This window comes from Schistocerca piceifrons, chromosome 11 (assembly GCF_021461385.2).
Source record: "Schistocerca piceifrons isolate TAMUIC-IGC-003096 chromosome 11, iqSchPice1.1, whole genome shotgun sequence".
NCBI classification, from domain to species: Eukaryota; Metazoa; Arthropoda; class Insecta; order Orthoptera; family Acrididae; genus Schistocerca; species Schistocerca piceifrons.
Genome location: NC_060148.1, coordinates 63853415 through 63881124, shown reverse-complemented (window position 1 = coordinate 63881124; position 27710 = coordinate 63853415). Strand labels below are relative to the sequence as shown.

At 44.6% G+C, this 27710-nt stretch overlaps 1 protein-coding gene across 1 annotated transcript in view; it reads left to right on the top strand.

Annotated features, from left to right (window-relative positions):
- Nucleotides 1-4281: 4281 nt before the first annotated feature.
- LOC124719695 (chymotrypsin-like protease CTRL-1) overlaps nt 4282-27710 on the top strand; it is a 122124-nt gene continuing 98695 nt past the window's right edge. Inside the window, exons 1-2 of the mRNA XM_047244903.1 lie at nt 4282-4324; nt 25891-26053. Of these exons, the coding sequence (XP_047100859.1) occupies nt 4282-4324; nt 25891-26053 (206 nt within the window). The remainder of the gene's footprint in view (nt 4325-25890; nt 26054-27710) is intronic.

Sequence of the window (27710 nt, the reverse complement as noted above, 5' to 3'; positions counted from 1 at the left end):
AAGATGGCCCCCGAATTTCGAGAAATAAATTATTTTTTTTCGAAATTCTTGATAGGTATATAGATATAGAGATAGATATATATAGATATATAGTCCTAGAGTTCTTTGTACAAAATTTGAATAAGTCTGCACAATTTCGAATTACGATCACAGTTATGAATACTTAACAAGAATGACCATACTGTTCAAAAGACTGTAAGCAGTATCGTAACGTGTATCCCTCACATCCTTCGCAGTTAACTTTTTTTTGCTGATTGTTGCCTACTTCTTTACTAATAGGCTTCAAAGACATTTCATCCAATTGATCGTGTTTTCTTTTAACAGAATTCCATGATATTCTTCTATTTAATAAATATTCTGCCGCTCGTGTTCCTCACGAGAAACAAATTTTTGTTGCCTCCTGTAAATTACCACAGGATCTCCATATTACTTCAGATTATAGAGTACTTCGCAGCGCAAATTAAATGTATGTTAGCACGATCACTGAAGACGCTGCAGAATCTATCCATGTCACAGTTTTACCTTAAAATGTTAAGTGAAATTAGGGGACGAAACTCTACGTAATCTTACACAGATGTCTAACCAATGGCGGGTTGACTGTTATGTTATCTGAGGAGAAAGTTTTCAAGTTTGAGTAAGTATCTAACTGACAATTTTCGGCAGGACTCTTGGACTGCTGTCCAGAACTGTAAACGAAACTGTTATAGAAATTAATTATTTTTTTTTACATAGAGAGGAGCCTCATTACTACAATTTTCCCGTAAACAATTATCATCACAAAGAAATGTGATTAGGGTTTTTTGCAGAAATCTTGGGAACTATTTAAAGCTGTGACCACCATTTTTTTTTCAAAACTGGCAAATAATTTTTTCACAAAGTTAAAATTTTCCCAAATAATTGCGAAATTCTGCAGAACTGGTTAAATTTTGCGCAGGTAACTCAAAAACTGTATCATATCTGTCAAGAACTCTGAACATAATGTATATGTTTGTCGAAAGTCGGGTGCTAGCTTCACCAGACTGTGTGTGAGAGAACAGTTGATGGAAGCGATGGCCCACGAAGTGTCTTACGACACTACAAATAAGAGGTGATTTTGTCTTTCAGCAAATGTTAGCTGTAATTTTTTTATTTTGCCGACTGGCTACTAGTTTCGGTACACAGTACCATCGTCAGGATATCCCCTGCCATGCACTCGTCACACTGGCTTCCCAAGTAAATGTGTCAAAAATGAGTATTTGACAAAGCCAGTGTGATAAGTGCATGGCAGATGATGTCCTGACGATGGTACTGTGTACCGAAACTAGTAGCCAGTCGGCAAAATAAAAAAATGGTGACTGTAGACTACGCGATATGCTTTTTCAGTGTCGCATTGTCGGCTGTTCCATCGACAATATGTCTGGAATGTGTGTTAGTCACAATTTCTAAAATGGATGGGGTTGTTGTGTTGTTTGGGGAAGGAGACCAGACAGTGAGGTCATCGGTCTCATCGGATTAGGGAAGGATGGGGAAGGAAGTCGGCCGTCCGCTTTCAAAGGAACCATCCCGGCATTTGCCTGGAGCGATTTAGGGGAATCACGGAACACCTAAATCTAAGATGGAAACCAAACGTGTAAACTTAAATTACGCGCTAAGAACTGAGAGACTAAACGGGGAACAGCGAGTATGAGTGGTAAAAATGCTTCCTGAAGCAAACGGAGTAAGTGACTGCCGAAGGTAAATGGCTGTTTATAAATAATGTGAGGTACCATCGAAACATCAGATGTTTTTTCCTAAAGTCAGTTCACATATAGTAAGAGATACTGTCAGAGAATGTAGTGCCCGTGCGCTATTTTTTGTAGTATATTAAAAATACCTCTACTTCTTAGTCTTAAAACAGGTACAAGTGACAAAACATTGTACTTACTGTGCTATGTTTTGAAGATGTTTTGTTACAACACACTGATGTACATAGTAAATTACATGATTATTCAAAAACAAGGATATGTGGTTAAATAAACAGAAATTAATATAATAAGCTGGAAAAATAAGTAAATACAAAAAAATTGGAATATGAAAACGAAAATTGGTGTAGATCCGACGCATATGAGCGATTATTCATAATCACTTTCTATAAATTGAGGTGACAAAATTCATAGGATGGTGACATGAACATGTACATGCAGCGGTAGTGTCAAGCGCAAAGGTATAAAAGGGCAGTGCATCATTTGTGCTCAGGTGATTCATGTAAGAAGCCATCCGGCGTGATTATGGCCGCAAAACGGGAATTAACAGACGTTGAATGCAGAGTGGTAGTTGGAGGTAGACGCATGGGGCATTCCATTTCAGAAAAGGTTACGGAATTCAATATTTCGAGATCCACAGTGTCAAGAGTGTGCCGAGAAGACCTCACCTCTCACTATGGACAATGCAGTGATTGACAGCCTTCACTTAACGACCAAGAGCAGCGGCATTTGCATACAGTTGTCAGTGCTAACAGACAAGCAACACTGCTTGAAGTAACCACAGAAATTAATGTGGGACATACAACGAACGAATCCGTTGGGACAATGCGGCGCAATTTGGCATTAACGGGCTATGGCAGCAGACGACTCACGTGAGTGCCTTTGCGAACAGCATCTCACCCGGGCTCGTGACCACTTCGGTTGGACCCTAGAGGACTGGAAAGCCATGGCCTGGTCAGATGAGTCCCTGTTTCACTTGGCAAGAGCTGATAGTCGGGTTTGAGTGTGAACCAGACCTCACGAAGCCATGGACCCAAGCTGTCAACAAAACACTGTGCAAGCCAGTGGTGGCTCCATGATGGTGTGGGCTGTGTTTACATGTAATGGACTAGGTTCTCTGGGCCAAGAGAATCGATCATTGACTGGAAATGGTTATCTTCAGCTACTCGGAGACCATATGCAATCATAGAATTCGTGTTCCCAAACAACGATGCCAAAAGCCACAGTTGTTCATCGTTGGTTTGAAGAACATTCTGGAGAGTTCGTGTGTATGCTTTGGCCACCCAGATCACCCGAACATTTATGGTACATAATTGAGAAGTCAGTTCGTGCGCAAAATCCTGCAGTGGGAACACTTTCGAAAGTATGGATGGCTGAAGAGACAGCAAGGCTCAATATTTCTGGAAGAGACTTTCAACCACTTGTTGGGCCCATGCTGTGTCAAGTTGCTTCACTATGCTGAACAAAAGGAGGTTGAACACGATATTATGAGGTATTTCATGACTTTTGTCACCTCAGTGCAAATCACAGTCAGTACATATAGAATCATAAGTATTTCCTCCTGTGGTATCTCTTAAACAACGCCCTTTCTGGGCAACACTCATGACGCTGTACCATTCTGTTGTGCAATTTTAAGTCATCTCTTGCCCCTCTCTACCATGTCCTCTACTTTCCCCACTTCCTCTTTTTACACCCACAGTAACTACTGTCTGAGAATGGGATATATAGTTATAAAACTCGTGATAAAGTGGGGAGATGTAGTTCTCCAGCTTCTTAGGACTTCTCCATTTCCCACATTTCATTTCAAACCCGTCTTATGCAAATGCTGCAGAAGAGATGTTGATGGGTGATCAATATCGATCCACCAAGAATCCTCTTACATGAACTCAAGATAACAGTTTAGTGAATATTCGAACTGCACGGTTAGTATTTCATTTGCTGATTCAGATGCACCTGATATTCCTCCTTTTTGTATTGTTTTCTTCTTTGTTTCTAGCAACTTTATCCTTTGGTGTGGCTTGCATGGGTTTCATTGAAAGAAAGTTTTATGTTTTAATTTTCACCATGCAAAACGTTTCGCTAAGCTGCTTCTCTTCTTCTATCCTGTCTTGGACGACAAAGCGCTTATTTACCTTTTCGCAGCGACCAAAAACTTTATCACCTCCCATATGCATATGGCAAGGTTCAAGGACCTTATGATTTATTGTGTCAACATCCAGCCATTGCCTCAAGATGTACAAGCGGTATTTCAAAAAAATAGCCTATTTAAACATGCATTAAATATTACTACAAGTAGTCGCAAAAGCATACACATCACGCTGTTGCTGTACTTTCAAGCAAGAAAAAAAAGAAAAAATACAAACCTGAAACTTCAGTAAAGACTAATTCTCCTTCTCTCCGTCATTTGACGTATACTAGCTGTGTTCTAACATTGGCTTAGAGCTTAAACTTTATCAAGACAGAATGAGTCGCTATGGACGAAATCGATTGTACTTCTTTTTCTAAGAAGAGATCAACACATTAATTTTCCAGATACGCATTTAGATCACTTTCCTGTGAAATGTCACTTGTACCACGTGCACTCATCGTCCCTGAAATGCAAGGTGAGTAATCGGAGCCGACCGGAGTGACCGAGCGGTGCTAGGCGCTTCAGTCTGGAACCGCGCGACCGCTGCGCTCACAGGTTCGAATCCCGCCTCGGGCATGGATGTGTGTGATGTCCGTAGGTTAGTTAGGTTTAAGTAGTTCTAAGTTCTAGGGGACTGATGACCTCAGTTGTTGAGTCCCATAGTACTCAGATCCATTTGAACCATTTGAATGATCGGAATGAAAAGATACTCATGTTGTCAATCAATTTTGTGTTGTAACCGAAAGTGTCTGTTGTATTACACCAGAACCAGCTTCGACAACATGAAAATTTATTTGCTGTGACGCCACATGCGCAGGACTGCTCAAATCGCTCGCCAATATTTTATGAAGTTTTAGACTTCAATACGTATTTAAAGGGTTATTACGAGGGCAGTTCAATAAGTAATGCAACACATTTTTTTTCTCAGCCAATTTTGGTTGAAAAAACCGGAAATTTCTTGTGGAATATTTTCAAACATTCCCGCTTCGTCTCGTATAGTTTCATTGACTTCCGACAGGTGGCAGCGCTGTACGGAGCTGTTAAAATGGCGTCTGTAACGGATGTGCGTTGCAAACAACGGGCAGTGATCGAGTTTCTTTTGGCGGAAAACCAGGGCATCTCAGATATTCATAGGCGCTTGCAGAATGTCTACGGTGATCTGGCAGTGGACAAAAGCACGGTGAGTCGTTGGGCAAAGCGTGTGTCATCATCGCCGCAAGGTCAAGCAAGACTGTCTGATCTCCCGCGTGCGGGCCGGCCGTGCACAGCTGTGACTCCTGCAATGGCGGAGCGTGCGAACACACTCGTTCGAGATGATCGACGGATCACCATCAAACAACTCAGTGCTCAACTTGACATCTCTGTTAGTAGTCCTGTCTCAATTGTTCACCAGTTGGGATATTCAAAGGTTTGTTCCCGCTGGGTCCCTCGTTGTCTAACCGAACACCATAAAGAGCAAAGGAGAACCATCTGTGCGGAATTGCTTGCTCGTCATGTGGCTGAGGGTGACAATTTCTTGTCAAAGATTGTTACAGGCGATGAAACATGGGTTCATCACTTCGAACCTGAAACAAAACGGCAATCAATGGAGTGGGGCCACACCCACTCCCCTAACAAGAAAAAGTTTAAAGCCATACCCTCAGCCGGTAGAGTCATGGTTACAGTCTTCTGGGACGCTGAAGGGGTTATTCTGTTCGATGTCCTTCCCCATGGTCAAACGATCAACTCTGAAGTGTATTGTGCTACTCTTCAGAAATTGAAGAAACGACTTCAGCGTGTTCGTAGGCACAAAAATCTGAACGAACTTCTCCTTCATCATGACAACGCAAGACCTCACACAAGTCTTCGCACCCGAGAGGAGCTCACAAAACTTCAGTGGACTGTTCTTCCTCATGCACCCTACAGCCCCGATCTCGCACCGTCGGATTTCCATATGTTTGGCCCAATGAAGGACGCAATCCGTGGGAGGCACTACGCGGATGATGAAGAAGTTATTGATGCAGTACGGCGTTGGCTCCGACATCGACCAGTGGAATGGTACCGTGCAGGCATACAGGCCCTCATTTCAAGGTGGCGTAAGGCCGTAGCATTGAATGTAGATTACGTTGAAAAATAGTGTTGTGTAGCTAAAAGGTTGGGGAATAAACTGGTGTATTTCAATGCTGAATAAAACAACCCCTGTTTCAGAAAAAAATGTGTTGCATTACTTATTGAACTGCCCTCGTAGTATTAATATTGCTGTAAAAGTAACTTATTAGTTGACTTTCATTCATCTGAGTCTTTATTTTTGTATTATTGAATCGAATGGTCTGTTATTTATGAGTGTGCTTACGTCGTTCATCGAAGTCTCAGCATTGTGCATTTCGCGGCGTGCAGTTGCAGCTGTGGCGGTTCTAAAGCTAGGTACTTACAAAGTTGTTTATGTACTGTTGTTCGGTTATTAAATTTATTAGTTTCCAACAGTGTCTCGTCCCATTTCCGGTGAAATAACGGTTCAATAAACATTTGGAGTTTTTGTCCACTGTGTTTATAGAGTTGTTTGTGCGTTGTAGTCATTTATTAAATTTAGTACTGTAGTTTACAACTCATGTTTCTTATCGCTTATAGTGAAATATTTCAGCGAAACTCCCTTTTACTGTATTTAATTTCGTTGGGTGTTCCAGTGGTCGCTTGAATTTTTGGTTCTAGATAATAAATTGTGTGAAGTTTTTATGATATTCGTATTGGTTGTAGTTTAGTCACATTAATGAAGTAGTTGCTTTCTTAGTACAGAATGAAACTCGAGATCACTGTTGTTAGTAATTTAAATAGTTCTACTGTAGTAACTGAACTTAGGTAATGTAGATGTTCAATTTCTTCAGTAACTTTACATTTTACCATGAGGGAGAAGTTTGGGCTTTACCGTAGGTTCGTGAATAGTGGGTTATGGTGTGAGATTTGTTCAAAGTATTTTCATTGGGGGGAATGCAGTGGGGAAACCAGTGGGCAGTCTAGCGAGATTCTCTCCGGGAAATGCAGAATTTGTAGCAGAAATAAAGTTGACAGAGGGGCAGGAGCGTAAGATCTGAGCTCTTCAGGTGCAGTTTCAAAATGCAAAGGAGGAACTACATATGATAAGGAGGGTGAATGACATTCGGGAATGGAACTGGCAGTTGGAAAAACTGCAGCTAGGAGGAGAAGATATTCAGACAGTTGTACTTTGCGTATAACCAGTAGATTTGACCAACTAGCAGAGTGTAGTGGAGCCCCTTGTAGCTGTAGATCTAGCAAACGTGCAGCAGTTCTCAGCAGTTAGGGAGCTTAAGTCAGTTGCAAAGTGTAACAGAAAGAAGAAGGTTCTGCTGCTAGGTAGATCACATGCCAGAGGTGTGGGCCAGCAGTTGCAGCAAGTGTTGGGGAGTGAGTAGCGGGTCCCAGCATTGTGAAGCCTAGTGCAGTGTTGGCTCAGGTGATTGTTAACATAAGGGAATTATGTAGGAATTTTACGAAAGAGAATCAGGTAGTGATTGAGGGTGGGGTTGGTAATAGTCTTGTTATGGGCGGGGAGTATGATGTAGATGGTGATCTGGTAAAGATAACTAGTCAAATTAATGGCACAAATGTGCACTTCGTGCAGCCGTTTCAGCGTCATGATCGGCCTCATCTTAATACTGCTGTTAAGCGTGTTAACATGGGATTGGAGAAGGCACTGATGGCAGAGGACATGGGTCACATTGCAGTGGTTCCAGTGGTGCCAGTTGAGTCCATCAGTCAGGTTTCACTAGGCATGGCCTGCACCTCAACAGGTATGGCAACGGGAGGCTGGCGAAGCTTATAGGTGAGAGTGCAGTGGGCGGTGGTGGGATCACTCATGGGAAAATTACTGTAGTAGCTGGTGTTAGAGCTGCGCCTTTTTTAGATTGAAGTCAGCTGATAGGTATCCCTGCTTCAAGGAAGTCCCTCCAACAAAGGAATTAACTTCAGAGGAGGCCAGATATCCAAGTAGTGAAGGAATTACCATATTTCGTCAAAATATAAGCCATTATTGGTACATCAGAGCACCACTTAAATAATTTGACGATTCAGAGGCTTCCTTTACCAGAATACGGATTAATTGGCTGTTATTCAAGGAATTCTTTCCGGAGTGAACATAAAAAACAGTATTCCACTTGAGTCCATGGACATGTAATGGCACAGCACTGAACAGGTATATGTATGTTGTGCAGGGGCAGTTGAATTTAGTGAAACTAAACTTCTAATTGTTGTTATTTATAGGTCCCCTAACTTCAGAGCATTTCTGCCCGAGTTAACAAGAGTTCTTGGTTCACTTTATAGGAAGTAACAAAAATTACTTCCATGTGGTGACTTCAGTACTAATTTTGTATGTGACTGTGCAAGAAAAAGGATTTTGGAAGATCTCCTAAATTCATACAACCTGATGCAGACTGTTTTCTCCAACCAGGGTGCAGCGAAACAGTAGCATAGCCATAGACAATATTTTTATTCATTCTTCATTATTAGATGGGCATTTTGTTAGTAAAAGGGTGAATTGCCTTTTAGACCATGATACACAAATTTTAACACTAATAGGATTTTGCACTCAAACAAATGTTGTACATAATTACAAAGTACGTAGGAAAGCTGATCCAAAGGCAATAGAGAGTTTTTTAAACCTCGTTAAGGAACAAGAGTTGCTGGTTGTTTATAGTGCTGATAACATAGATGATGAATATAATGCTTTCCTTAAAAATTTCTCATGCTCTTTGAGAGTTTCTTTCCATTAGAACGTCCTAAACAGGGTACTCGCAGTAAAAGGCAGCCTGGGTGGCTGACTTGTGGGATAAGGATATCATGTAGAACAAAGTGGGAATTATTTCAAAATGTTAGAAGTAGTCACGATCGAGGTACAGTAGCCCATTACGAACAGTATTGTAAAGTGCCTAAAATGTTATTATGAAAGCAGAGAGGATGTGGGATGCAAATACAATAAATAATTGGCAGGATAAAATTAAAACCATGTGGTTTTGTTGTGAAGGAAGTGTCTGGTCAGCAGCACAAGATCGACGATATAGTCAGTCCATAGTAAAAATATTTCTGTTACCGATAAATCAGACGTACAAACAGTATTTAACAATCATTTTCTGAGCATTGTCAGTGAATTAAATAAAAACTTAGTTTCTACAGGGAATCATATAACACGTTGGAAAATGCCTTGTCATGACTGATGACTGAGATACTACTCTGTGATAGTGACAACAGGGAGATTGAATCAATAATTAAATCACTGAAGACTATAGACTCTCATGAATATGATGGGGTACGTAGCATAATATTAAAGTACTGTGCCACAACTGTTAGCCCTGTACTTAGCCATATGTGTAATTTTTCTTGTAAGAAAGACCAGTTTCCTGAACGATTTAAGTAGTCAATAGTAAAGTTACTTTACAAAAATGGAGAAATGGATTATATAGATAATTTTAGACCCATTTCTATGCCATCGGTACTTGCTAAAGTTATTGAAAAATCTATACATTAAGGATAATTGATCATTTCATTTCACATTATTTGCTATGAAATGAACGGTTTTAAGAGTAGTTTAACAACTGAAAATGCTATAATCTCTTTTCTCTGTGAGGTACTAGATGGATTAAACAAAAGGTTTCGAACACTAGGCATTTTTTTATTTAACTAAGGCGTTTGATTTTGTTGATCACAAAATTTTGCTCCAGAAGTTGGACTATTGTGGAAAACTGTGAGTGACTCACAATTGGTTTACCTCTTACTTTAGCAGCAGACAGCAAAAGGTCATTATTTACAGTGTTGAGAAAGGCTGTGATGTGGGATATAGTGGGTTACAGTTAAATGGGGGTGCCCCAGGGGTCAGTGTTGGGGCCACTCGTGTTCCTTGTTTTATGTAAAAGATATGCCCTCTAGTATTGCAGATAATTCTAAAATGTTTCTTGGTAGTAAAGGATGTTGTGTGCAACGCTGGCACTGCTTCAAATACTGCAGTGCACGACGTAAGTTCGTGGCTTGTAGAAAATAAACTAACGCTAAATCACAGTATGACTCAGTTTTTAGAGAGTATAACACACAATTCAATTAAAACCGATGTTTAATTTCATGGAATGGGCGTATGATTAGTGAAACTGAATAGTTCAGATTTCTAGCTGCTCATATAGATAGTAAGCTTTCATCGAAAGCCCAAGCCGAGGATGTCGTTCAAACACTTAATGCTGCCATTTTCACTGTCCAAAAGTAATCTGAAGTAAGTGATAAGGCGGCAACTGTGGCCGAGAAGTTCTAGGCGCTTCAGTCTGGAACCGTGCTGCTGCTACGGTCGCAGGTTCGAATCCTGCCTCGGTCATGGATGTGTGTGATGTGCTTAGGTTAGTTAGGAATAAGTAATTCTAAGTCTAGGGGACTGATGACCTCAGATGTTGAGTTCCATAGTGTTTAGAGCCATTTGAACAATTTGTAAGTGATAGTTAGATACGAAAAGTAGTCTGCTTTGCTTTTTTTCCATTCGCTTATGACGTATGTATTATATTTTGGGGTAACTCTTCCCATTTTAAAATTTTTGTCTCATAAACGGGTGGCTCGGGTAATAAATGGTGCAATTCCCTCTTGTCGTCCCCTGTTCACTAGTCTGTATATTCTGACACTGGCCTCTCAATATACAGGGTGCGTCAAAAAAATTTATACACACCTTTAAGCGTCATAGAAAATTTATTTCCCATTCTACAATGTTAAATTTCTGGAAATCGAAAGCTTAAAGTCCAATTGGAAAAATAAATATACTTTGCAAATGTGATTAATGTTCAAACTGGTGGCCTTCAGCATCATACATTTCTGAGTATGAGTCACCAATGAGATTTCTGCGCACACCGCCTGAATCTCATTCCAAAGTGTGTCCAGGATACGCGGTTTACGTTTGTACACCTCATCTTTTACTGTGCCCCATAAGCGTGCAGGAAACTCGATTGGTGCCCTGCGTCCTATCCACTGGCCTGGCACATTGTGATCCAGGTATGCTCCTACGTCCCTATGATAGTGCGGCGGGGCGCCATCTTGTTGGAAATAAAACTCATCATTACCGTATAATGCACGAATGGCAGGGAATATGGAGTCGGAAAGCATTGTTAGGTACGTTTCTCCGGTAACAGTACCTTCAATGCGGAAAGGCCCCTTGCAGCCTTTTCAACTGTGAGGATTATCTTCAGCCCATTACACACAATTGTGCCTATTGACAGTTTCATTGAGTCTGAATTGGGCTTTATCCGACCAAATTATGCTACCCATAAATCCCGGTTCACGTCTCACCATCTCCTGAACCCATTCACAAAATTCTCACCTTCCATCTGGATCGTCGTCACTTAGCTGTTACACCACTTAATTATCTGCTTCCGCGCTTCAAAGCTCAAACGCACGACCGCCATGTTGCAGTTACTTCTTTGCCACTGCTGCCACCTGTTGAAGAAACATAACATTACTTTCTCACAGATATTTAACCTTGTAGAATGGGCAATAAATTGTCTATGTTAGTGCACAGTGTGTATACATTTTTTTGACGCACCCTGTATATGTTGTTGTTGTGGTCTTCAGTCCTGAGACTGGTTTGATGCAGCTCTCCACGCTACTCTATCCTGTTCAAGCTGCTTCATCTCCCAGTACCTACTGCAACTTACATCCTTCTCAATCTGCTTAGTGTGTTCATCTCTTGGTCTTCCTCTACCATTTTTACCCTCCACGCTTCCCTCCAATACTAAACTGGTGATCCCTTGATCCTCAGAACATGTCCTACCAACCGATCCCTTCTTCTAGCCAAGTTGTGCCACAAACTTCTCTTCTCCCCAATCCTATTGAATACCTCCTCATTAGTTATGTGATCTACCCATCTAATCTTCAGCATTCTTCTGTAGCACCACATTTCGAAAGCTTGTATTCTCTTCTTGTCCAAACTATTTATCGTCCATGTTTCACTTCCGTACATGGCTACACTCCATACAAATATTTTCAGGAACGACTTCCTGACACTTAAATCTATACTCGATGTTAGCAAATTTCTCTTCTTCAGAAATGCTTTTCTTGCCATTGCCAGTCTACATTTTATATCCTCTCTACTTCGACCATCATCAGTTATTTTGCTCACCAAATAGCAAAACTCCTTTACTACTTTAAGTCTCTCATTTCCTCAGCATCACCCAACTTAATTCGACTACACCCTGTATATATATATATATATATATATATATATATATATATATATATATATATATATATATATATATATATTCTTTATGCTCGCTTCTTGTCGACAATATCAGCTTATTCCCAAGACTTAGCAGATTTGACTCACTTAATACTAGGCACAGATCCAATCTACATTTGCATCTGACTTCCTTGACTCCTGTACAGAAAGTCGTGCAGTATACTGCTGCAACTATTTGCAGTAAGCTACCACAAGCATTCCGAAATTTTTGTAGTAACGCACGCACTTTCAAATCGAAACTGAAGAGTTTCGTCAAGGGTCACTGATTCCATTTTGTCGAGGAGTCCCTTGAAAAATTAATCTGATTCCTGTGTTATATTGCTGATTGCGTTTACATAAACTTATGGCTTGTCTTTTGTCTGGGTTCATAAACATTTTATTACATCTCTTATCACTTTTATGTTGGTCAAATGGCACAAATGGCTCTGAGCAGTATGCGACTTAACTTCTCACGCCATCAGTCGCCTAGAAGTTAGAACGACTTACACCTAACTAACCTAAGGACGTCACACACATATATGCCCGAGGCAGGATTCGAACCTGCGACCGTAGCGGTGGCTCGGTTCCAGACTGTAGCGCCTAGAACCGCACGGCCACTCCGGCCGGCTTTTATGTTGTAACTCCATGTACTGACACGTTCCATGACCTTGGACATTTGCTCCTCAATTTGGTCCTACGGAACCAGATGTGTAAAATGAAATAATTAGAATAGGTGACTACCGACAAACGGCATCCATTTGAAGCAGTCGACCATACACAAATCGAGTGCATTCAACCGACCTCAGACTGATTTCAAATGGTTGGAATGGCTCTGAGCACTATGGGACTTAACATCTAAGGTCATCAGTCCCCTAGAAGTTAGAACGACTTACACCTAACCAACCTAAGGACGTCACACACATATATGCCCGAGGCAGGATTCGAACCTGCGACCGTAGAGGTGGCTCGGTTCCAGACTGTAGCGCCTAGAACCGCACGGCCACTCCGGCCGGCTTTTATGTTGTAACTCCATGTACTGACACGTTCCATGACCTTGGACATTTGCTCCTCAATTTGGTCCTACGGAACCAGATGTGTAAAATGAAATAATTAGGATAGGTGACTATCGACAAACAGCATCCATTTGAAGCAGTCGACCATATACAAATCGAGTGCGTTCAACCGACCTCAGACTGATTTCAAATGGTTCGAATGGCTCTGAGCACTATGGGACTTAACATCTAAGGTCATCAGTCCCCTAGAACTTAGAACTACTTAAACCTAACTAAGCTAAGGACGTCACACACATCTATGCCCGAGGCGGGATTCGAACCTGCGACCGTAGCGGTGGCTCGGTTCCAGACTGTAGCGCCTAGAACCGCACGGCCACTCCGGCCGGCTTTTATGTTGTAACTCCATGTACTGACACGTTCCATGACCTTGGACATTTGCTCCTCAATTTGGTCCTACGGAACCAGATGTGTAAAATGAAATAATTAGGATAGGTGACTATCGACAAACAGCATCCATTTGAAGCAGTCGACCATATACAAATCGAGCGCGTTCAACCGACCTCAGACTGATTTCAAATGGTTCGAATGGCTCTGAGCACTATGGGACTTAACATCTAAGGTCATCAGTCCCCTAGAACTTAGAACTACTTAAACCTAACTAACCTAAGGACGTCACACACATCTATGCCCGAGGCGGGATTCGAACCTGCGACCGTAGCGGTGGTTCGGTTCCAGACTGTAGCGCCTAGAACCGCACGGCCACTCCGGCCGGCTTTTATGTTGTAACTCCATGTACTGACACGTTCCATGACCTTGGAAATTTGCTCCTCAATTTGGTCCTACGGAACCAGATGTGTAAAATGAAATAATTAGGATAGGTGACTATCGACAAACAGCATCCATTTGAAGCAGTCGACCATATACAAATCGAGCGCGTTCAACCGACCTCAGACTGATTTCAAATGGTTCGAATGGCTCTGAGCACTATGGGACTTAACATCTAAGGTCATCAGTCCCCTAGAACTTAGAACTACTTAAACCTAACTAACCTAAGGACGTCACACACATCTATGCCCGAGGCGGGATTCGAACCTGCGACCGTAGCGGTGGCTCGGTTCCAGACTGTAGCGCCTAGAACCGCACGGCCACTCCGGCCGGCTTTTATGTTGTAACTCCATGTACTGACACGTTCCATGACCTTGGACATTTGCTCCTCAATTTGGTCCTACGCAACCAGATGTGTAAAATGAGATAATTAGAATAGGTGACTACCGACAAACGGCATCCATTTGAAGCAGTCGACCATACACAAATCGAGTGCATTCAACCGACCTCCGACTGATTTCAAATGGTTCGAATGGCTCTGAGCACTATGGGACTTAACATCTAAGGTCATCAGTCCCCTAGAAGTTAGAACGACTTACACCTAACTAACCTAAGGACGTCACACACATATATGCCCGTGGCAGGATTCGAACCTGCGACCGTAGCGGTGGCTCGGTTCCAGACTGTAGCGCCTAGAACCGCACGGCCACTCCGGCCGGCTTTTATGTTGTAACTCCATGTACTGACACGTTCCATGACCTTGGACATTTGCTCCTCAATTTGGTCCTACGGAACCAGATGTGTAAAATGAAATAATTAGAATAGGTGACTACCGACAAACGGCATCCATTTGAAGCAGTCGACCATACACAAATCGAGTGCATTCAACCGACCTCAGACTGATTTCAAATGGTTGGAATGGCTCTGAGCACTATGGGACTTAACATCTAAGGTCATCAGTCCCCTAGAAGTTAGAACGACTTACACCTAACCAACCTAAGGACGTCACACACATATATGCCCGAGGCAGGATTCGAACCTGCGACCGTAGCGGTGGCTCGGTTCCAGACTGTAGCGCCTAGAACCGCACGGCCACTCCGGCCGGCTTTTATGTTGTAACTCCATGTACTGACACGTTCCATGACCTTGGACATTTGCTCCTCAATTTGGTCCTACGGAACCAGATGTGTAAAATGAAATAATTAGGATAGGTGACTACCGACAAACAGCATCCATTTGAAGCAGTCGACCATATACAAATCGAGTGCGTTCAACCGACCTCAGACTGATTTCAAATGGTTCGAATGGCTCTGAGCACTATGGGACTTAACATCTAAGGTCATCAGTCCCCTAGAACTTAGAACTACTTAAACCTAACTAAGCTAAGGACGTCACACACATCTATGCCCGAGGCGGGATTCGAACCTGCGACCGTAGCGGTGGCTCGGTTCCAGACTGTAGCGCCTAGAACCGCACGGCCACTCCGGCCGGCTTTTATGTTGTAACTCCATGTACTGACACGTTCCATGACCTTGGACATTTGCTCCTCAATTTGGTCCTACGGAACCAGATGTGTAAAATGAAATAATTAGGATAGGTGACTATCGACAAACAGCATCCATTTGAAGCAGTCGACCATATACAAATCGAGCGCGTTCAACCGACCTCAGACTGATTTCAAATGGTTCGAATGGCTCTGAGCACTATGGGACTTAACATCTAAGGTCATCAGTCCCCTAGAACTTAGAACTACTTAAACCTAACTAACCTAAGGACGTCACACACATCTATGCCCGAGGCGGGATTCGAACCTGCGACCGTAGCGGTGGTTCGGTTCCAGACTGTAGCGCCTAGAACCGCACGGCCACTCCGGCCGGCTTTTATGTTGTAACTCCATGTACTGACACGTTCCATGACCTTGGAAATTTGCTCCTCAATTTGGTCCTACGGAACCAGATGTGTAAAATGAAATAATTAGGATAGGTGACTATCGACAAACAGCATCCATTTGAAGCAGTCGACCATATACAAATCGAGCGCGTTCAACCGACCTCAGACTGATTTCAAATGGTTCGAATGGCTCTGAGCACTATGGGACTTAACATCTAAGGTCATCAGTCCCCTAGAACTTAGAACTACTTAAACCTAACTAACCTAAGGACGTCACACACATCTATGCCCGAGGCGGGATTCGAACCTGCGACCGTAGCGGTGGCTCGGTTCCAGACTGTAGCGCCTAGAACCGCACGGCCACTCCGGCCGGCTTTTATGTTGTAACTCCATGTACTGACACGTTCCATGACCTTGGACATTTGCTCCTCAATTTGGTCCTACGCAACCAGATGTGTAAAATGAGATAATTAGAATAGGTGACTACCGACAAACGGCATCCATTTGAAGCAGTCGACCATACACAAATCGACTGCATTCAACCGACCTCCGACTGATTTCAAATGGTTCGAATGGCTCTGAGCACTATGGGACTTAACATCTAAGGTCATCAGTCCCCTAGAAGTTAGAACGACTTACACCTAACTAACCTAAGGACGTCACACACATATATGCCCGTGGCAGGATTCGAACCTGCGACCGTAGCGGTGGCTCGGTTCCAGACTGTAGCGCCTAGAACCGCACGGCCACTCCGGCCGGCTTTTATGTTGTAACTCCATGTACTGACACGTTCCATGACCTTGGACATTTGCTCCTCAATTTGGTCCTACGGAACCAGATGTGTAAAATGAAATAATTAGGATAGGTGACTATCGACAAACAGCATCCATTTGAAGCAGTCGACCATATACAAATCGAGTGCGTTCAACCGACCTCAGACTGATTTCAAATGGTTCGAATGGCTCTGAGCACTATGGGACTTAACATCTAAGGTCATCAGTCCCCTAGAACTTAGAACTACTTAAACCTAACTAACCTAAGGACGTCACACACATCTATGCCCGAGGCGGGATTCGAACCTGCGACCGTAGCGGTGGCTCGGTTCCAGACTGTAGCGCCTAGAACCGCACGGCCACTCCGGCCGGCTTTTATGTTGTAACTCCATGTACTGACACGTTCCATGACCTTGGACATTTGCTCCTCAATTTGGTCCTACGGAACCAGATGTGTAAAATGAAATAATTAGGATAGGTGACTATCGACAAACAGCATCCATTTGAAGCAGTCGACCATATACAAATCGAGCGCGTTCAACCGACCTCAGACTGATTTCAAATGGTTCGAATGGCTCTGAGCACTATGGGACTTAACATCTAAGGTCATCAGTCCCCTAGAACTTAGAACTACTTAAACCTAACTAACCTAAGGACGTCACACACATCTATGCCCGAGGCGGGATTCGAACCTGCGACCGTAGCGGTGGTTCGGTTCCAGACTGTAGCGCCTAGAACCGCACGGCCACTCCGGCCGGCTTTTATGTTGTAACTCCATGTACTGACACGTTCCATGACCTTGGAAATTTGCTCCTCAATTTGGTCCTACGGAACCAGATGTGTAAAATGAAATAATTAGGATAGGTGACTATCGACAAACAGCATCCATTTGAAGCAGTCGACCATATACAAATCGAGCGCGTTCAACCGACCTCAGACTGATTTCAAATGGTTCGAATGGCTCTGAGCACTATGGGACTTAACATCTAAGGTCATCAGTCCCCTAGAACTTAGAACTACTTAAACCTAACTAACCTAAGGACGTCACACACATCTATGCCCGAGGCGGGATTCGAACCTGCGACCGTAGCGGTGGCTCGGTTCCAGACTGTAGCGCCTAGAACCGCACGGCCACTCCGGCCGGCTTTTATGTTGTAACTCCATGTACTGACACGTTCCATGACCTTGGACATTTGCTCCTCAATTTGGTCCTACGCAACCAGATGTGTAAAATGAGATAATTAGAATAGGTGACTACCGACAAACGGCATCCATTTGAAGCAGTCGACCATACACAAATCGACTGCATTCAACCGACCTCCGACTGATTTCAAATGGTTCGAATGGCTCTGAGCACTATGGGACTTAACATCTAAGGTCATCAGTCCCCTAGAAGTTAGAACGACTTACACCTAACTAACCTAAGGACGTCACACACATATATGCCCGTGGCAGGATTCGAACCTGCGACCGTAGCGGTGGCTCGGTTCCAGACTGTAGCGCCTAGAACCGCACGGCCACTCCGGCCGGCTTTTATGTTGTAACTCCATGTACTGACACGTTCCATGACCTTGGACATTTGCTCCTCAATTTGGTCCTACGGAACCAGATGTGTAAAATGAAATAATTAGGATAGGTGACTATCGACAAACAGCATCCATTTGAAGCAGTCGACCATATACAAATCGAGTGCGTTCAACCGACCTCAGACTGATTTCAAATGGTTCGAATGGCTCTGAGCACTATGGGACTTAACATCTAAGGTCATCAGTCCCCTAGAACTTAGAACTACTTAAACCTAACTAACCTAAGGACGTCACACACATCTATGCCCGAGGCGGGATTCGAACCTGCGACCGTAGCGGTGGCTCGGTTCCAGACTGTAGCGCCTAGAACCGCACGGCCACTCCGGCCGGCTTTTATGTTGTAACTCCATGTACTGACACGTTCCATGACCTTGGACATTTGCTCCTCAATTTGGTCCTACGGAACCAGATGTGTAAAATGAAATAATTAGGATAGGTGACTATCGACAAACAGCATCCATTTGAAGCAGTCGACCATATACAAATCGAGCGCGTTCAACCAACCTCAGACTGATTTCAAATGGTTCGAATGGCTCTGAGCACTATGGGACTTAACATCTAAGGTCATCAGTCCCCTAGAACTTAGAACTACTTAAACCTAACTAACCTAAGGACGTCACACACATCTATGCCCGAGGCGGGATTCGAACCTGCGACCGTAGCGGTGGCTCAGTTCCAGACTGTAGCGCCTAGAACCGCACGGCCACTCCGGCCGGCTTTTATGTTGTAACTCCATGTACTGACACGTTCCATGACCTTGGACATTTGCTCCTCAATTTGGTCCTACGCAACCAGATGTGTAAAATGAAATAATTAGAATAGGTGACTACCGACAAACGGCATCCATTTGAAGCAGTCGACCATACACAAATCGAGTGCATTCAACCGACCTCCGACTGATTTCAAATGGTTCGAATGGCTCTGAGCACTATGGGACTTAACATCTAAGGTCATCAGTCCCCTAGAAGTTAGAACGACTTACACCTAACTAACCTAAGGACGTCACACACATATATGCCCGAGGCAGGATTCGAACCTGCGACCGTAGCGGTGGCTCGGTTCCAGACTGTAGCGCCTAGAACCGCACGGCCACTCCGGCCGGCTTTTATGTTGTAACTCCATGTACTGACACGTTCCATGACCTTGGACATTTGCTCCTCAATTTGGTCCTACGCAACCAGATGTGTAAAATGAAATAATTAGGATAGGTGACTATCGACAAACAGCATCCATTTGAAGCAGTCGACCATATACAAATCGAGTGCGTTCAACCGACCTCAGACTGATTTCAAATGGTTGGAATGGCTCTGAGCACTATGGGACTTAACATCTAAGGTCATCAGTCCCCTAGAACTTAGAACTACTTAAACCTAACTAACCTAAGGACGTCACACACATCTATGCCCGAGGCGGGATTCGAACCTGCGACCGTAGCGGTGGCTCGGTTCCAGACTGTAGCGCCTAGAACCGCACGGTCACTCCGGCCGGCTTTTATGTTGTAACTCCATGTACTGACACGTTCCATGACCTTGGACATTTGCTCCTCAATTTGGTCCTACGCAACCAGATGTGTAAAATGAGATAATTAGAATAGGTGACTACCGACAAACGGCATCCATTTGAAGCAGTCGACCATACACAAATCGAGTGCATTCAACCGACCTCCGACTGATTTCAAATGGTTCGAATGGCTCTGAGCACTATGGGACTTAACATCTAAGGTCATCAGTCCCCTAGAAGTTAGAACGACTTACACCTAACTAACCTAAGGACGTCACACACATATATGCCCGAGGCAGGATTCGAACCTGCGACCGTAGCGGTGGCTCGGTTCCAGACTGTAGCGCCTAGAACCGCACGGCCACTCCGGCCGGCTTTTATGTTGTAACTCCATGTACTGACACGTTCCATGACCTTGGACATTTGCTCCTCAATTTGGTCCTACGGAACCAGATGTGTAAAATGAAATAATTAGGATAGGTGACTATCGACAAACAGCATCCATTTGAAGCAGTCGACCATATACAAATCGAGTGCGTTCAACCGACCTCAGACTGATTTCAAATGGTTGGAATGGCTCTGAGCACTATGGGACTTAACATCTAAGGTCATCAGTCCCCTAGAACTTAGAACTACTTAAACCTAACTAAGCTAAGGACGTCACACACATCTATGCCCGAGGCGGGATTCGAACCTGCGACCGTAGCGGTGGCTCGGTTCCAGACTGTAGCGCCTAGAACCGCACGGCCACTCCGGCCGGCTTTTATGTTGTAACTCCATGTACTGACACGTTCCATGACCTTGGACATTTGCTCCTCAATTTGGTCCTACGGAACCAGATGTGTAAAATGAAATAATTAGAATAGATGACTACCGACAAACGGCATCCATTTGAAGCAGTCGACCATACACAAATCGAGTGCATTCAACCGACCTCAGACTGATTTCAAATGGTTGGAATGGCTCTGAGCACTATGGGACTTAACATCTAAGGTCATCAGTCCCCTAGAAGTTAGAACGACTTACACCTAACTAACCTAAGGACGTCACACACATATATGCCCGAGGCAGGATTCGAACCTGCGACCGTAGCGGTAGCTCGGTTCCAGACTGTAGCGCCTAGAACCGCACGGCCACTCCGGCCGGCTTTTATGTTGTAACTCCATGTACTGACACGTTCCATGACCTTGGACATTTGCTCCTCAATTTGGTCCTACGGAACCAGATGTGTAAAATGAAATAATTAGGATAGGTGACTATCGACAAACAGCATCCATTTGAAGCAGTCGACCATATACAAATCGAGTGCGTTCAACCGACCTCAGACTGATTTCAAATGGTTGGAATGGCTCTGAGCACTATGGGACTTAACATCTAAGGTCATCAGTCCCCTAGAAGTTAGAACGACTTACACCTAACTAACCTAAGGACGTCACACACATATATGCCCGAGGCAGGATTCGAACCTGCGACCATAGCGGTGGCTCGGTTCCAGACTGTAGCGCCTAGAACCGCACGGCCACTCCGGCCGGCTTTTATGTTGTAACTCCATGTACTGACACGTTCCATGACCTTGGACATTTGCTCCTCAATTTGGTCCTACGGAACCAGATGTGTAAAATGAAATAATTAGAATAGGTGACTACCGACAAACGGCATCCATTTGAAGCAGTCGACCATACACAAATCGAGTGCATTCAACCGACCTCAGACTGATTTCAAATGGTTGGAATGGCTCTGAGCACTATGGGACTTAACATCCAAGGTCATCAGTCCCCTAGAAGTTAGAACGACTTACACCTAACTAACCTAAGGACGTCACACACATATATGCCCGAGGCAGGATTCGAACCTGCGACCGTAGCGGTGGCTCGGTTCCAGACTGTAGCGCCTAGAACCGCACGGCCACTCCGGCCGGCTTTTATGTTGTAACTCCATGTACTGACACGTTCCATGACCTTGGACATTTGCTCCTCAATTTGGTCCTACGGAACCAGATGTGTAAAATGAAATAATTAGAATAGGTGACTACCGACAAACGGCATCCATTTGAAGCAGTCGACCATACACAAATCGAGTGCATTCAACCGACCTCAGACTGATTTCAAATGGTTGGAATTTCTCTGAGCACTATGGGACTTAACATCTAAGGTCATCAGTCCCCTAGAAGTTAGAACGACTTACACCTAACTAACCTAAGGACGTCACACACATATATGCCCGAGGCAGGATTCGAACCTGCGACCGTAGCGGTGGCTCGGTTCCAGACTGTAGCGCCTAGAACCGCATGGCCACTCCGGCCAGCTTTTATGTTGTAACTCCATGTACTGACACGTTCCATGACCTTGGACATTTGCTGCTCAATTTGGTCCTACGGAACCAGATGTGTAAAATGAAATAATTAGAATAGGTGACTACCGACAAACGGCATCCATTTGAAGCAGTCGACCATACACAAATCGAGTGCATTCAACCGACCTCAGACTGATTTCAAATGGTTGGAATGGCTCTGAGCACTATGGGACTTAACATCTAAGGTCATCAGTCCCCTAGAAGTTAGAACGACTTACACCTAACTAACCTAAGGACGTCACACACATATATGCCCGAGGCAGGATTCGAACCTGCGACCGTAGCGGTGGCTCGGTTCCAGACTGTAGCGCCTAGAACCGCACGGCCACTCCGGCCGGCTTTTATGTTGTAACTCCATGTACTGACACGTTCCATGACCTTGGACATTTGCTCCTCAATTTGGTCCTACGGAACCAGATGTGTAAAATGAAATAATTAGAATAGGTGACTACCGACAAACGGCATCCATTTGAAGCAGTCGACCATACACAAATCGAGTGCATTCAACCGACCTCAGACTGATTTCAAATGGTTGGAATTTCTCTGAGCACTATGGGACTTAACATCTAAGGTCATCAGTCCCCTAGAACGACTTACACCTAACTAACCTAAGGACGTCACACACATATATGCCCGAGGCAGGATTCGAACCTGCGACCGTAGCGGTGGCTCGGTTCCAGACTGTAGCGCCTAGAACCGCACGGCCACTCCGGCCGGCTTTTATGTTGTAACTCCATGTACTGACACGTTCCATGACCTTGGACATTTGCTCCTCAATTTGGTCCTACGGAACCAGATGTGTAAAATGAAATAATTAGAATAGGTGACTACCGACAAACGGCATCCATTTGAAGCAGTCGACCATACACAAATCGAGTGCATTCAACCGACCTCAGACTGATTTCAAATGGTTGGAATTTCTCTGAGCACTATGGGACTTAACATCTAAGGTCATCAGTCCCCTAGAAGTTAGAACGACTTACACCTAACTAACCTAAGGACGTCACACACATATATGCCCGAGGCAGGATTCGAACCTGCGACCGTAGCGGTGGCTAGGTTCCAGACTGTAGCGCCTAGAACCGCATGGCCACTCCGGCCAGCTTTTATGTTGTAACTCCATGTACTGACACGTTCCATGACCTTGGACATTTGCTCCTCAATTTGGTCCTACGGAACCAGATGTGTAAAATGAAATAATTAGAATAGGTGACTACCGACAAACGGCATCCATTTGAAGCAGTCGACCATACACAAATCGAGTGCATTCAACCGACCTCAGACTGATTTCAAATGGTTGGAATGGCTCTGAGCACTATGGGACTTAACATCTAAGGTCATCAGTCCCCTAGAACTTAGAACGACTTACACCTAACTAACCTAAGGACGTCACACACATATATGCCCGAGGCAGGATTCGAACCTGCGACCGTAGCGGTGGCTCGGTTCCAGACTGTAGCGCCTAGAACCGCACGGCCACTCCGGCCGGCTTTTATGTTGTAACTCCATGTACTGACACGTTCCATGACCTTGGACATTTGCTCCTCAATTTGGTCCTACGGAACCAGATGTGTAAAATGAAATAATTAGAATAGGTGACTACCGACAAACGGCATCCATTTGAAGCAGTCGACCATACACAAATCGAGTGCATTCAACCGACCTCAGACTGATTTCAAATGGTTGGAATGGCTCTGAGCACTATGGGACTTAACATCTAAGGTCATCAGTCCCCTAGAAGTTAGAACGACTTACACCTAACTAACCTAAGGACGTCACACACATATATGCCCGAGGCAGGATTCGAACCTGCGACCGTAGCGGTGGCTCGGTTCCAGACTGTAGCGCCTAGAACCGCACGGCCACTCCGGCCGGCTTTTATGTTGTAACTCCATGTACTGACACGTTCCATGACCTTGGACATTTGCTCCTCAATTTGGTCCTACGGAACCAGATGTGTAAAATGAAATAATTAGGATAGGTGACTATCGACAAACAGCATCCATTTGAAGCAGTCGACCATATACAAATCGAGTGCGTTCAACCGACCTCAGACTGATTTCAAATGGTTCGAATGGCTCTGAGCACTATGGGACTTAACATCTAAGGTCATCAGTCCCCTAGAAGTTAGAACAACTTACACCTAACTAACCTAAGGACGTCACACACATATATGCCCGAGGCAGGATTCGAACCTGCGACCGTAGCGGTGGCTCGGTTCCAGACTGTAGCGCCTAGAACCGCACGGCCACTCCGGCCGGCTTTTATGTTGTAACTCCATGTACTGACACGTTCCATGACCTTGGACATTTGCTCCTCAATTTGGTCCTACGGAACCAGATGTGTAAAATGAAATAATTAGGATAGGTGACTATCGACAAACAGCATCCATTTGAAGCAGTCGACCATATACAAATCGAGTGCGTTCAACCGACCTCAGACTGATTTCAAATGGTTGGAATGGCTCTGAGCACTATGGGACTTAACATCTAAGGTCATCAGTCCCCTAGAAGTTAGAACGACTTACACCTAACTAACCTAAGGACGTCACACACATATATGCCCGAGGCAGGATTCGAACCTGCGACCGTAGCGGTGGCTCGGTTCCAGACTGTAGCGCCTAGAACCGCACGGCCACTCCGGCCGGCTTTTATGTTGTAACTCCATGTACTGACACGTTCCATGACCTTGGACATTTGCTCCTCAATTTGGTCCTACGGAACCAGATGTGTAAAATGAAATAATTAGAATAGGTGACTACCGACAAACGGCATCCATTTGAAGCAGTCGACCATACACAAATCGAGTGCATTCAACCGACCTCAGACTGATTTCAAATGGTTGGAATGGCTCTGAGCACTATGGGACTTAACATCTAAGGTCATCAGTCCCCTAGAAGTTAGAACGACTTACACCTAACTAACCTAAGGACGTCACACACATATATGCCCGAGGCAGGATTCGAACCTGCGACCGTAGCGGTGGCTCGGTTCCAGACTGTAGCGCCTAGAACCGCACGGCCACTCCGGCCGGCTTTTATGTTGTAACTCCATGTACTGACACGTTCCATGACCTTGGACATTTGCTCCTCAATTTGGTCCTACGGAACCAGATGTGTAAAATGAAATAATTAGGATAGGTGACTATCGACAAACAGCATCCATTTGAAGCAGTCGACCATATACAAATCGAGTGCGTTCAACCGACCTCAGACTGATTTCAAATGGTTGGAATGGCTCTGAGCACTATGGGACTTAACATCTAAGGTCATCAGTCCCCTAGAAGTTAGAACGACTTACACCTAACTAACCTAAGGACGTCACACACATCTATGCCCGAGGCGGGATTCGAACCTGCGACCGTAGCGGTGGCTCGGTTCCAGACTGTAGCGCCTAGAACCGCACGGTCACTCCGGCCGGCTTTTATGTTGTAACTCCATGTACTGACACGTTCCATGACCTTGGACATTTGCTCCTCAATTTGGTCCTACGCAACCAGATGTGTAAAATGAGATAATTAGAATAGGTGACTACCGACAAACGGCATCCATTTGAAGCAGTCGACCATACACAAATCGAGTGCATTCAACCGACCTCAGACTGATTTCAAATGGTTCGAATGGCTCTGAGCACTATGGGACTTAACATCTGTGGTCATCAGTCCCCTAGAAGTTAGAACGACTTACACCTAACTAACCTAAGGACGTCACAGACATCTATGCCCGAGGCAGGATTCGAACCTGCGACCGTAGCGGTCGCTCGGTTCCAGACTGTAGCGCCTAGAACCGCTCGGCCACACCGGCCGGCTCAGGCTGATTTGAAGAGAGCGGAGACCTGAGCAGGACGGTCTCACAACGTGACGTATTGTTTCAGGCAGGTGGAGGCCACTGGACGGGGCGAGAATCGTGAACGGCGCGCGCGCACTCGTCGGGCAGTTCCCGCACCAGGCGCTCGTCCTGGGGGACGGAGTGGTGCTGTGCGGCGGCTCGCTCATCTCCGAGCACTCCGTCCTGACGGCCGCACACTGCACCGTCAAGTGAGTGCGAACAGCAGCCGGGAGGCCGGCTGTGCGTGGCATTCAAAGAGTAACGTTGTCTCAAGCGGCAATACCTAACAAGGCAACCTCCCCATCGCACCCCCCTCGGATTTAGGTGTAAGTTGGCACAGTGGATAGGCCTTGAAAAACTCAACACAGATCAATCGAGAAAACAGGAAGAAGTTGTGTTGAACTACGAAAAAAATAAGCAAAATATACAAACTGAGTAGTCCATGCGCAACATAGGCGACATCAAGGGTAATACGAGCTCATGAGCGCCGTGGTCCAGTGGTGCCGGCACGGTAGCTCAGCGTGTTCCGTCACAGGGCTACGTGCTCTCTGTGATAAAAAAAAACTGAGTCAAAGAATCAACGATCAACTTGAACGGATGTCTTCTGACGTCCGCCCAGACCAAACGCAACGAACAACATCGAATAAAATGAACTAAAAAAAAAAGAAAAAAAAAGTGGTTAGCGTGAGCAGCTGCGAAATCAGGGGTCCTTGGTTCAAGTCTTCTCTCGAGTGAAAATTTTACTTTCTTTATTTTCGCAAAGTTATGATCTGTCCGTTCGTTCATTGACGGCTCTGTTCAGTGTAATAAGTTCAGTGTCTGTGTTTTACGACCGCACCGCAAAACCGTGCGATTAGTAGACGAAAGGACGTGCCTCTCCAAAGGGAACCGAAAACATTTGATCGCAAGGTCATAGGTCAACCGATTCCTTCACAGGAAGACACGTCTGATATATTCTATACGACGCTGGTGACGGCATGTGCGTCACAGGACAGGAATATGTCGTCGACCCACCTAACGTACACACTTGGTGTATGAGTAAAAAGATTCTTCTACCTTGCCCCATTTACGTTTTCTTGTAGATGTGGTAATCACTCCCAAAAAAGTGATGAAAAGACTTTGTCACATAATCTGCAACAAATGAATGCAACAGTTTCACAGTCTCACAGTTTTCCCTGTGCTCTGTCAAAACATGTTTTTCACGTTTTCAAATTTTTCCATGTGTAGACCGTCAAATCCTGCATATGTCCAAGCAAATCTGAACATGTCCTGGAATTTTGGAGAGCGAAGTTGGTTATGTGTGAGTGCCTCAACTTTGATAATTGCCTGAAAATAAAAAATTAAACTTTTCAGTCGAAGGAAGGTTTGAACCGAGGACCTCTCGTTCCGCAGCTGCGCACGCTAAACCACGGGACCACGGCGCTCGTGAGCTCACACGCTCCTTGATGTTGCCTATCTTGGATATGGACTACTCAGTTTGTATATTTTGCTTATTTTTTTCATAGTTCCACACAACTTCTTCCTCTTTTCTCGATTGATCTGCGTTCAGTTTTTCAAGGCCTATCCACTGTGCCAACTTATAACTGAATCTGAGGGGGGTGCGATGGGGAGGTTCCCTTGTAAAGTTCGTCTGCCGGCCGTAGTGGACGAGCGTTTCTAGGCGCTACAGTCTGGAACCGCGCGACCGCTACGGTCGCAAGTTCGAATCCTGCCTCGGGCATGGATGTGTATGATGTACTTAGGTTAGTTAGGTTTAAGTAGTTCTAAGTTCTAGGGGACTGATGACCTCAGCGGTTCAGTCCAATAGTGCTCAGAGCCATTTCAACCATTTTGAACCTAAGTTCGCGACCTGAGCCTTCTCTGTTA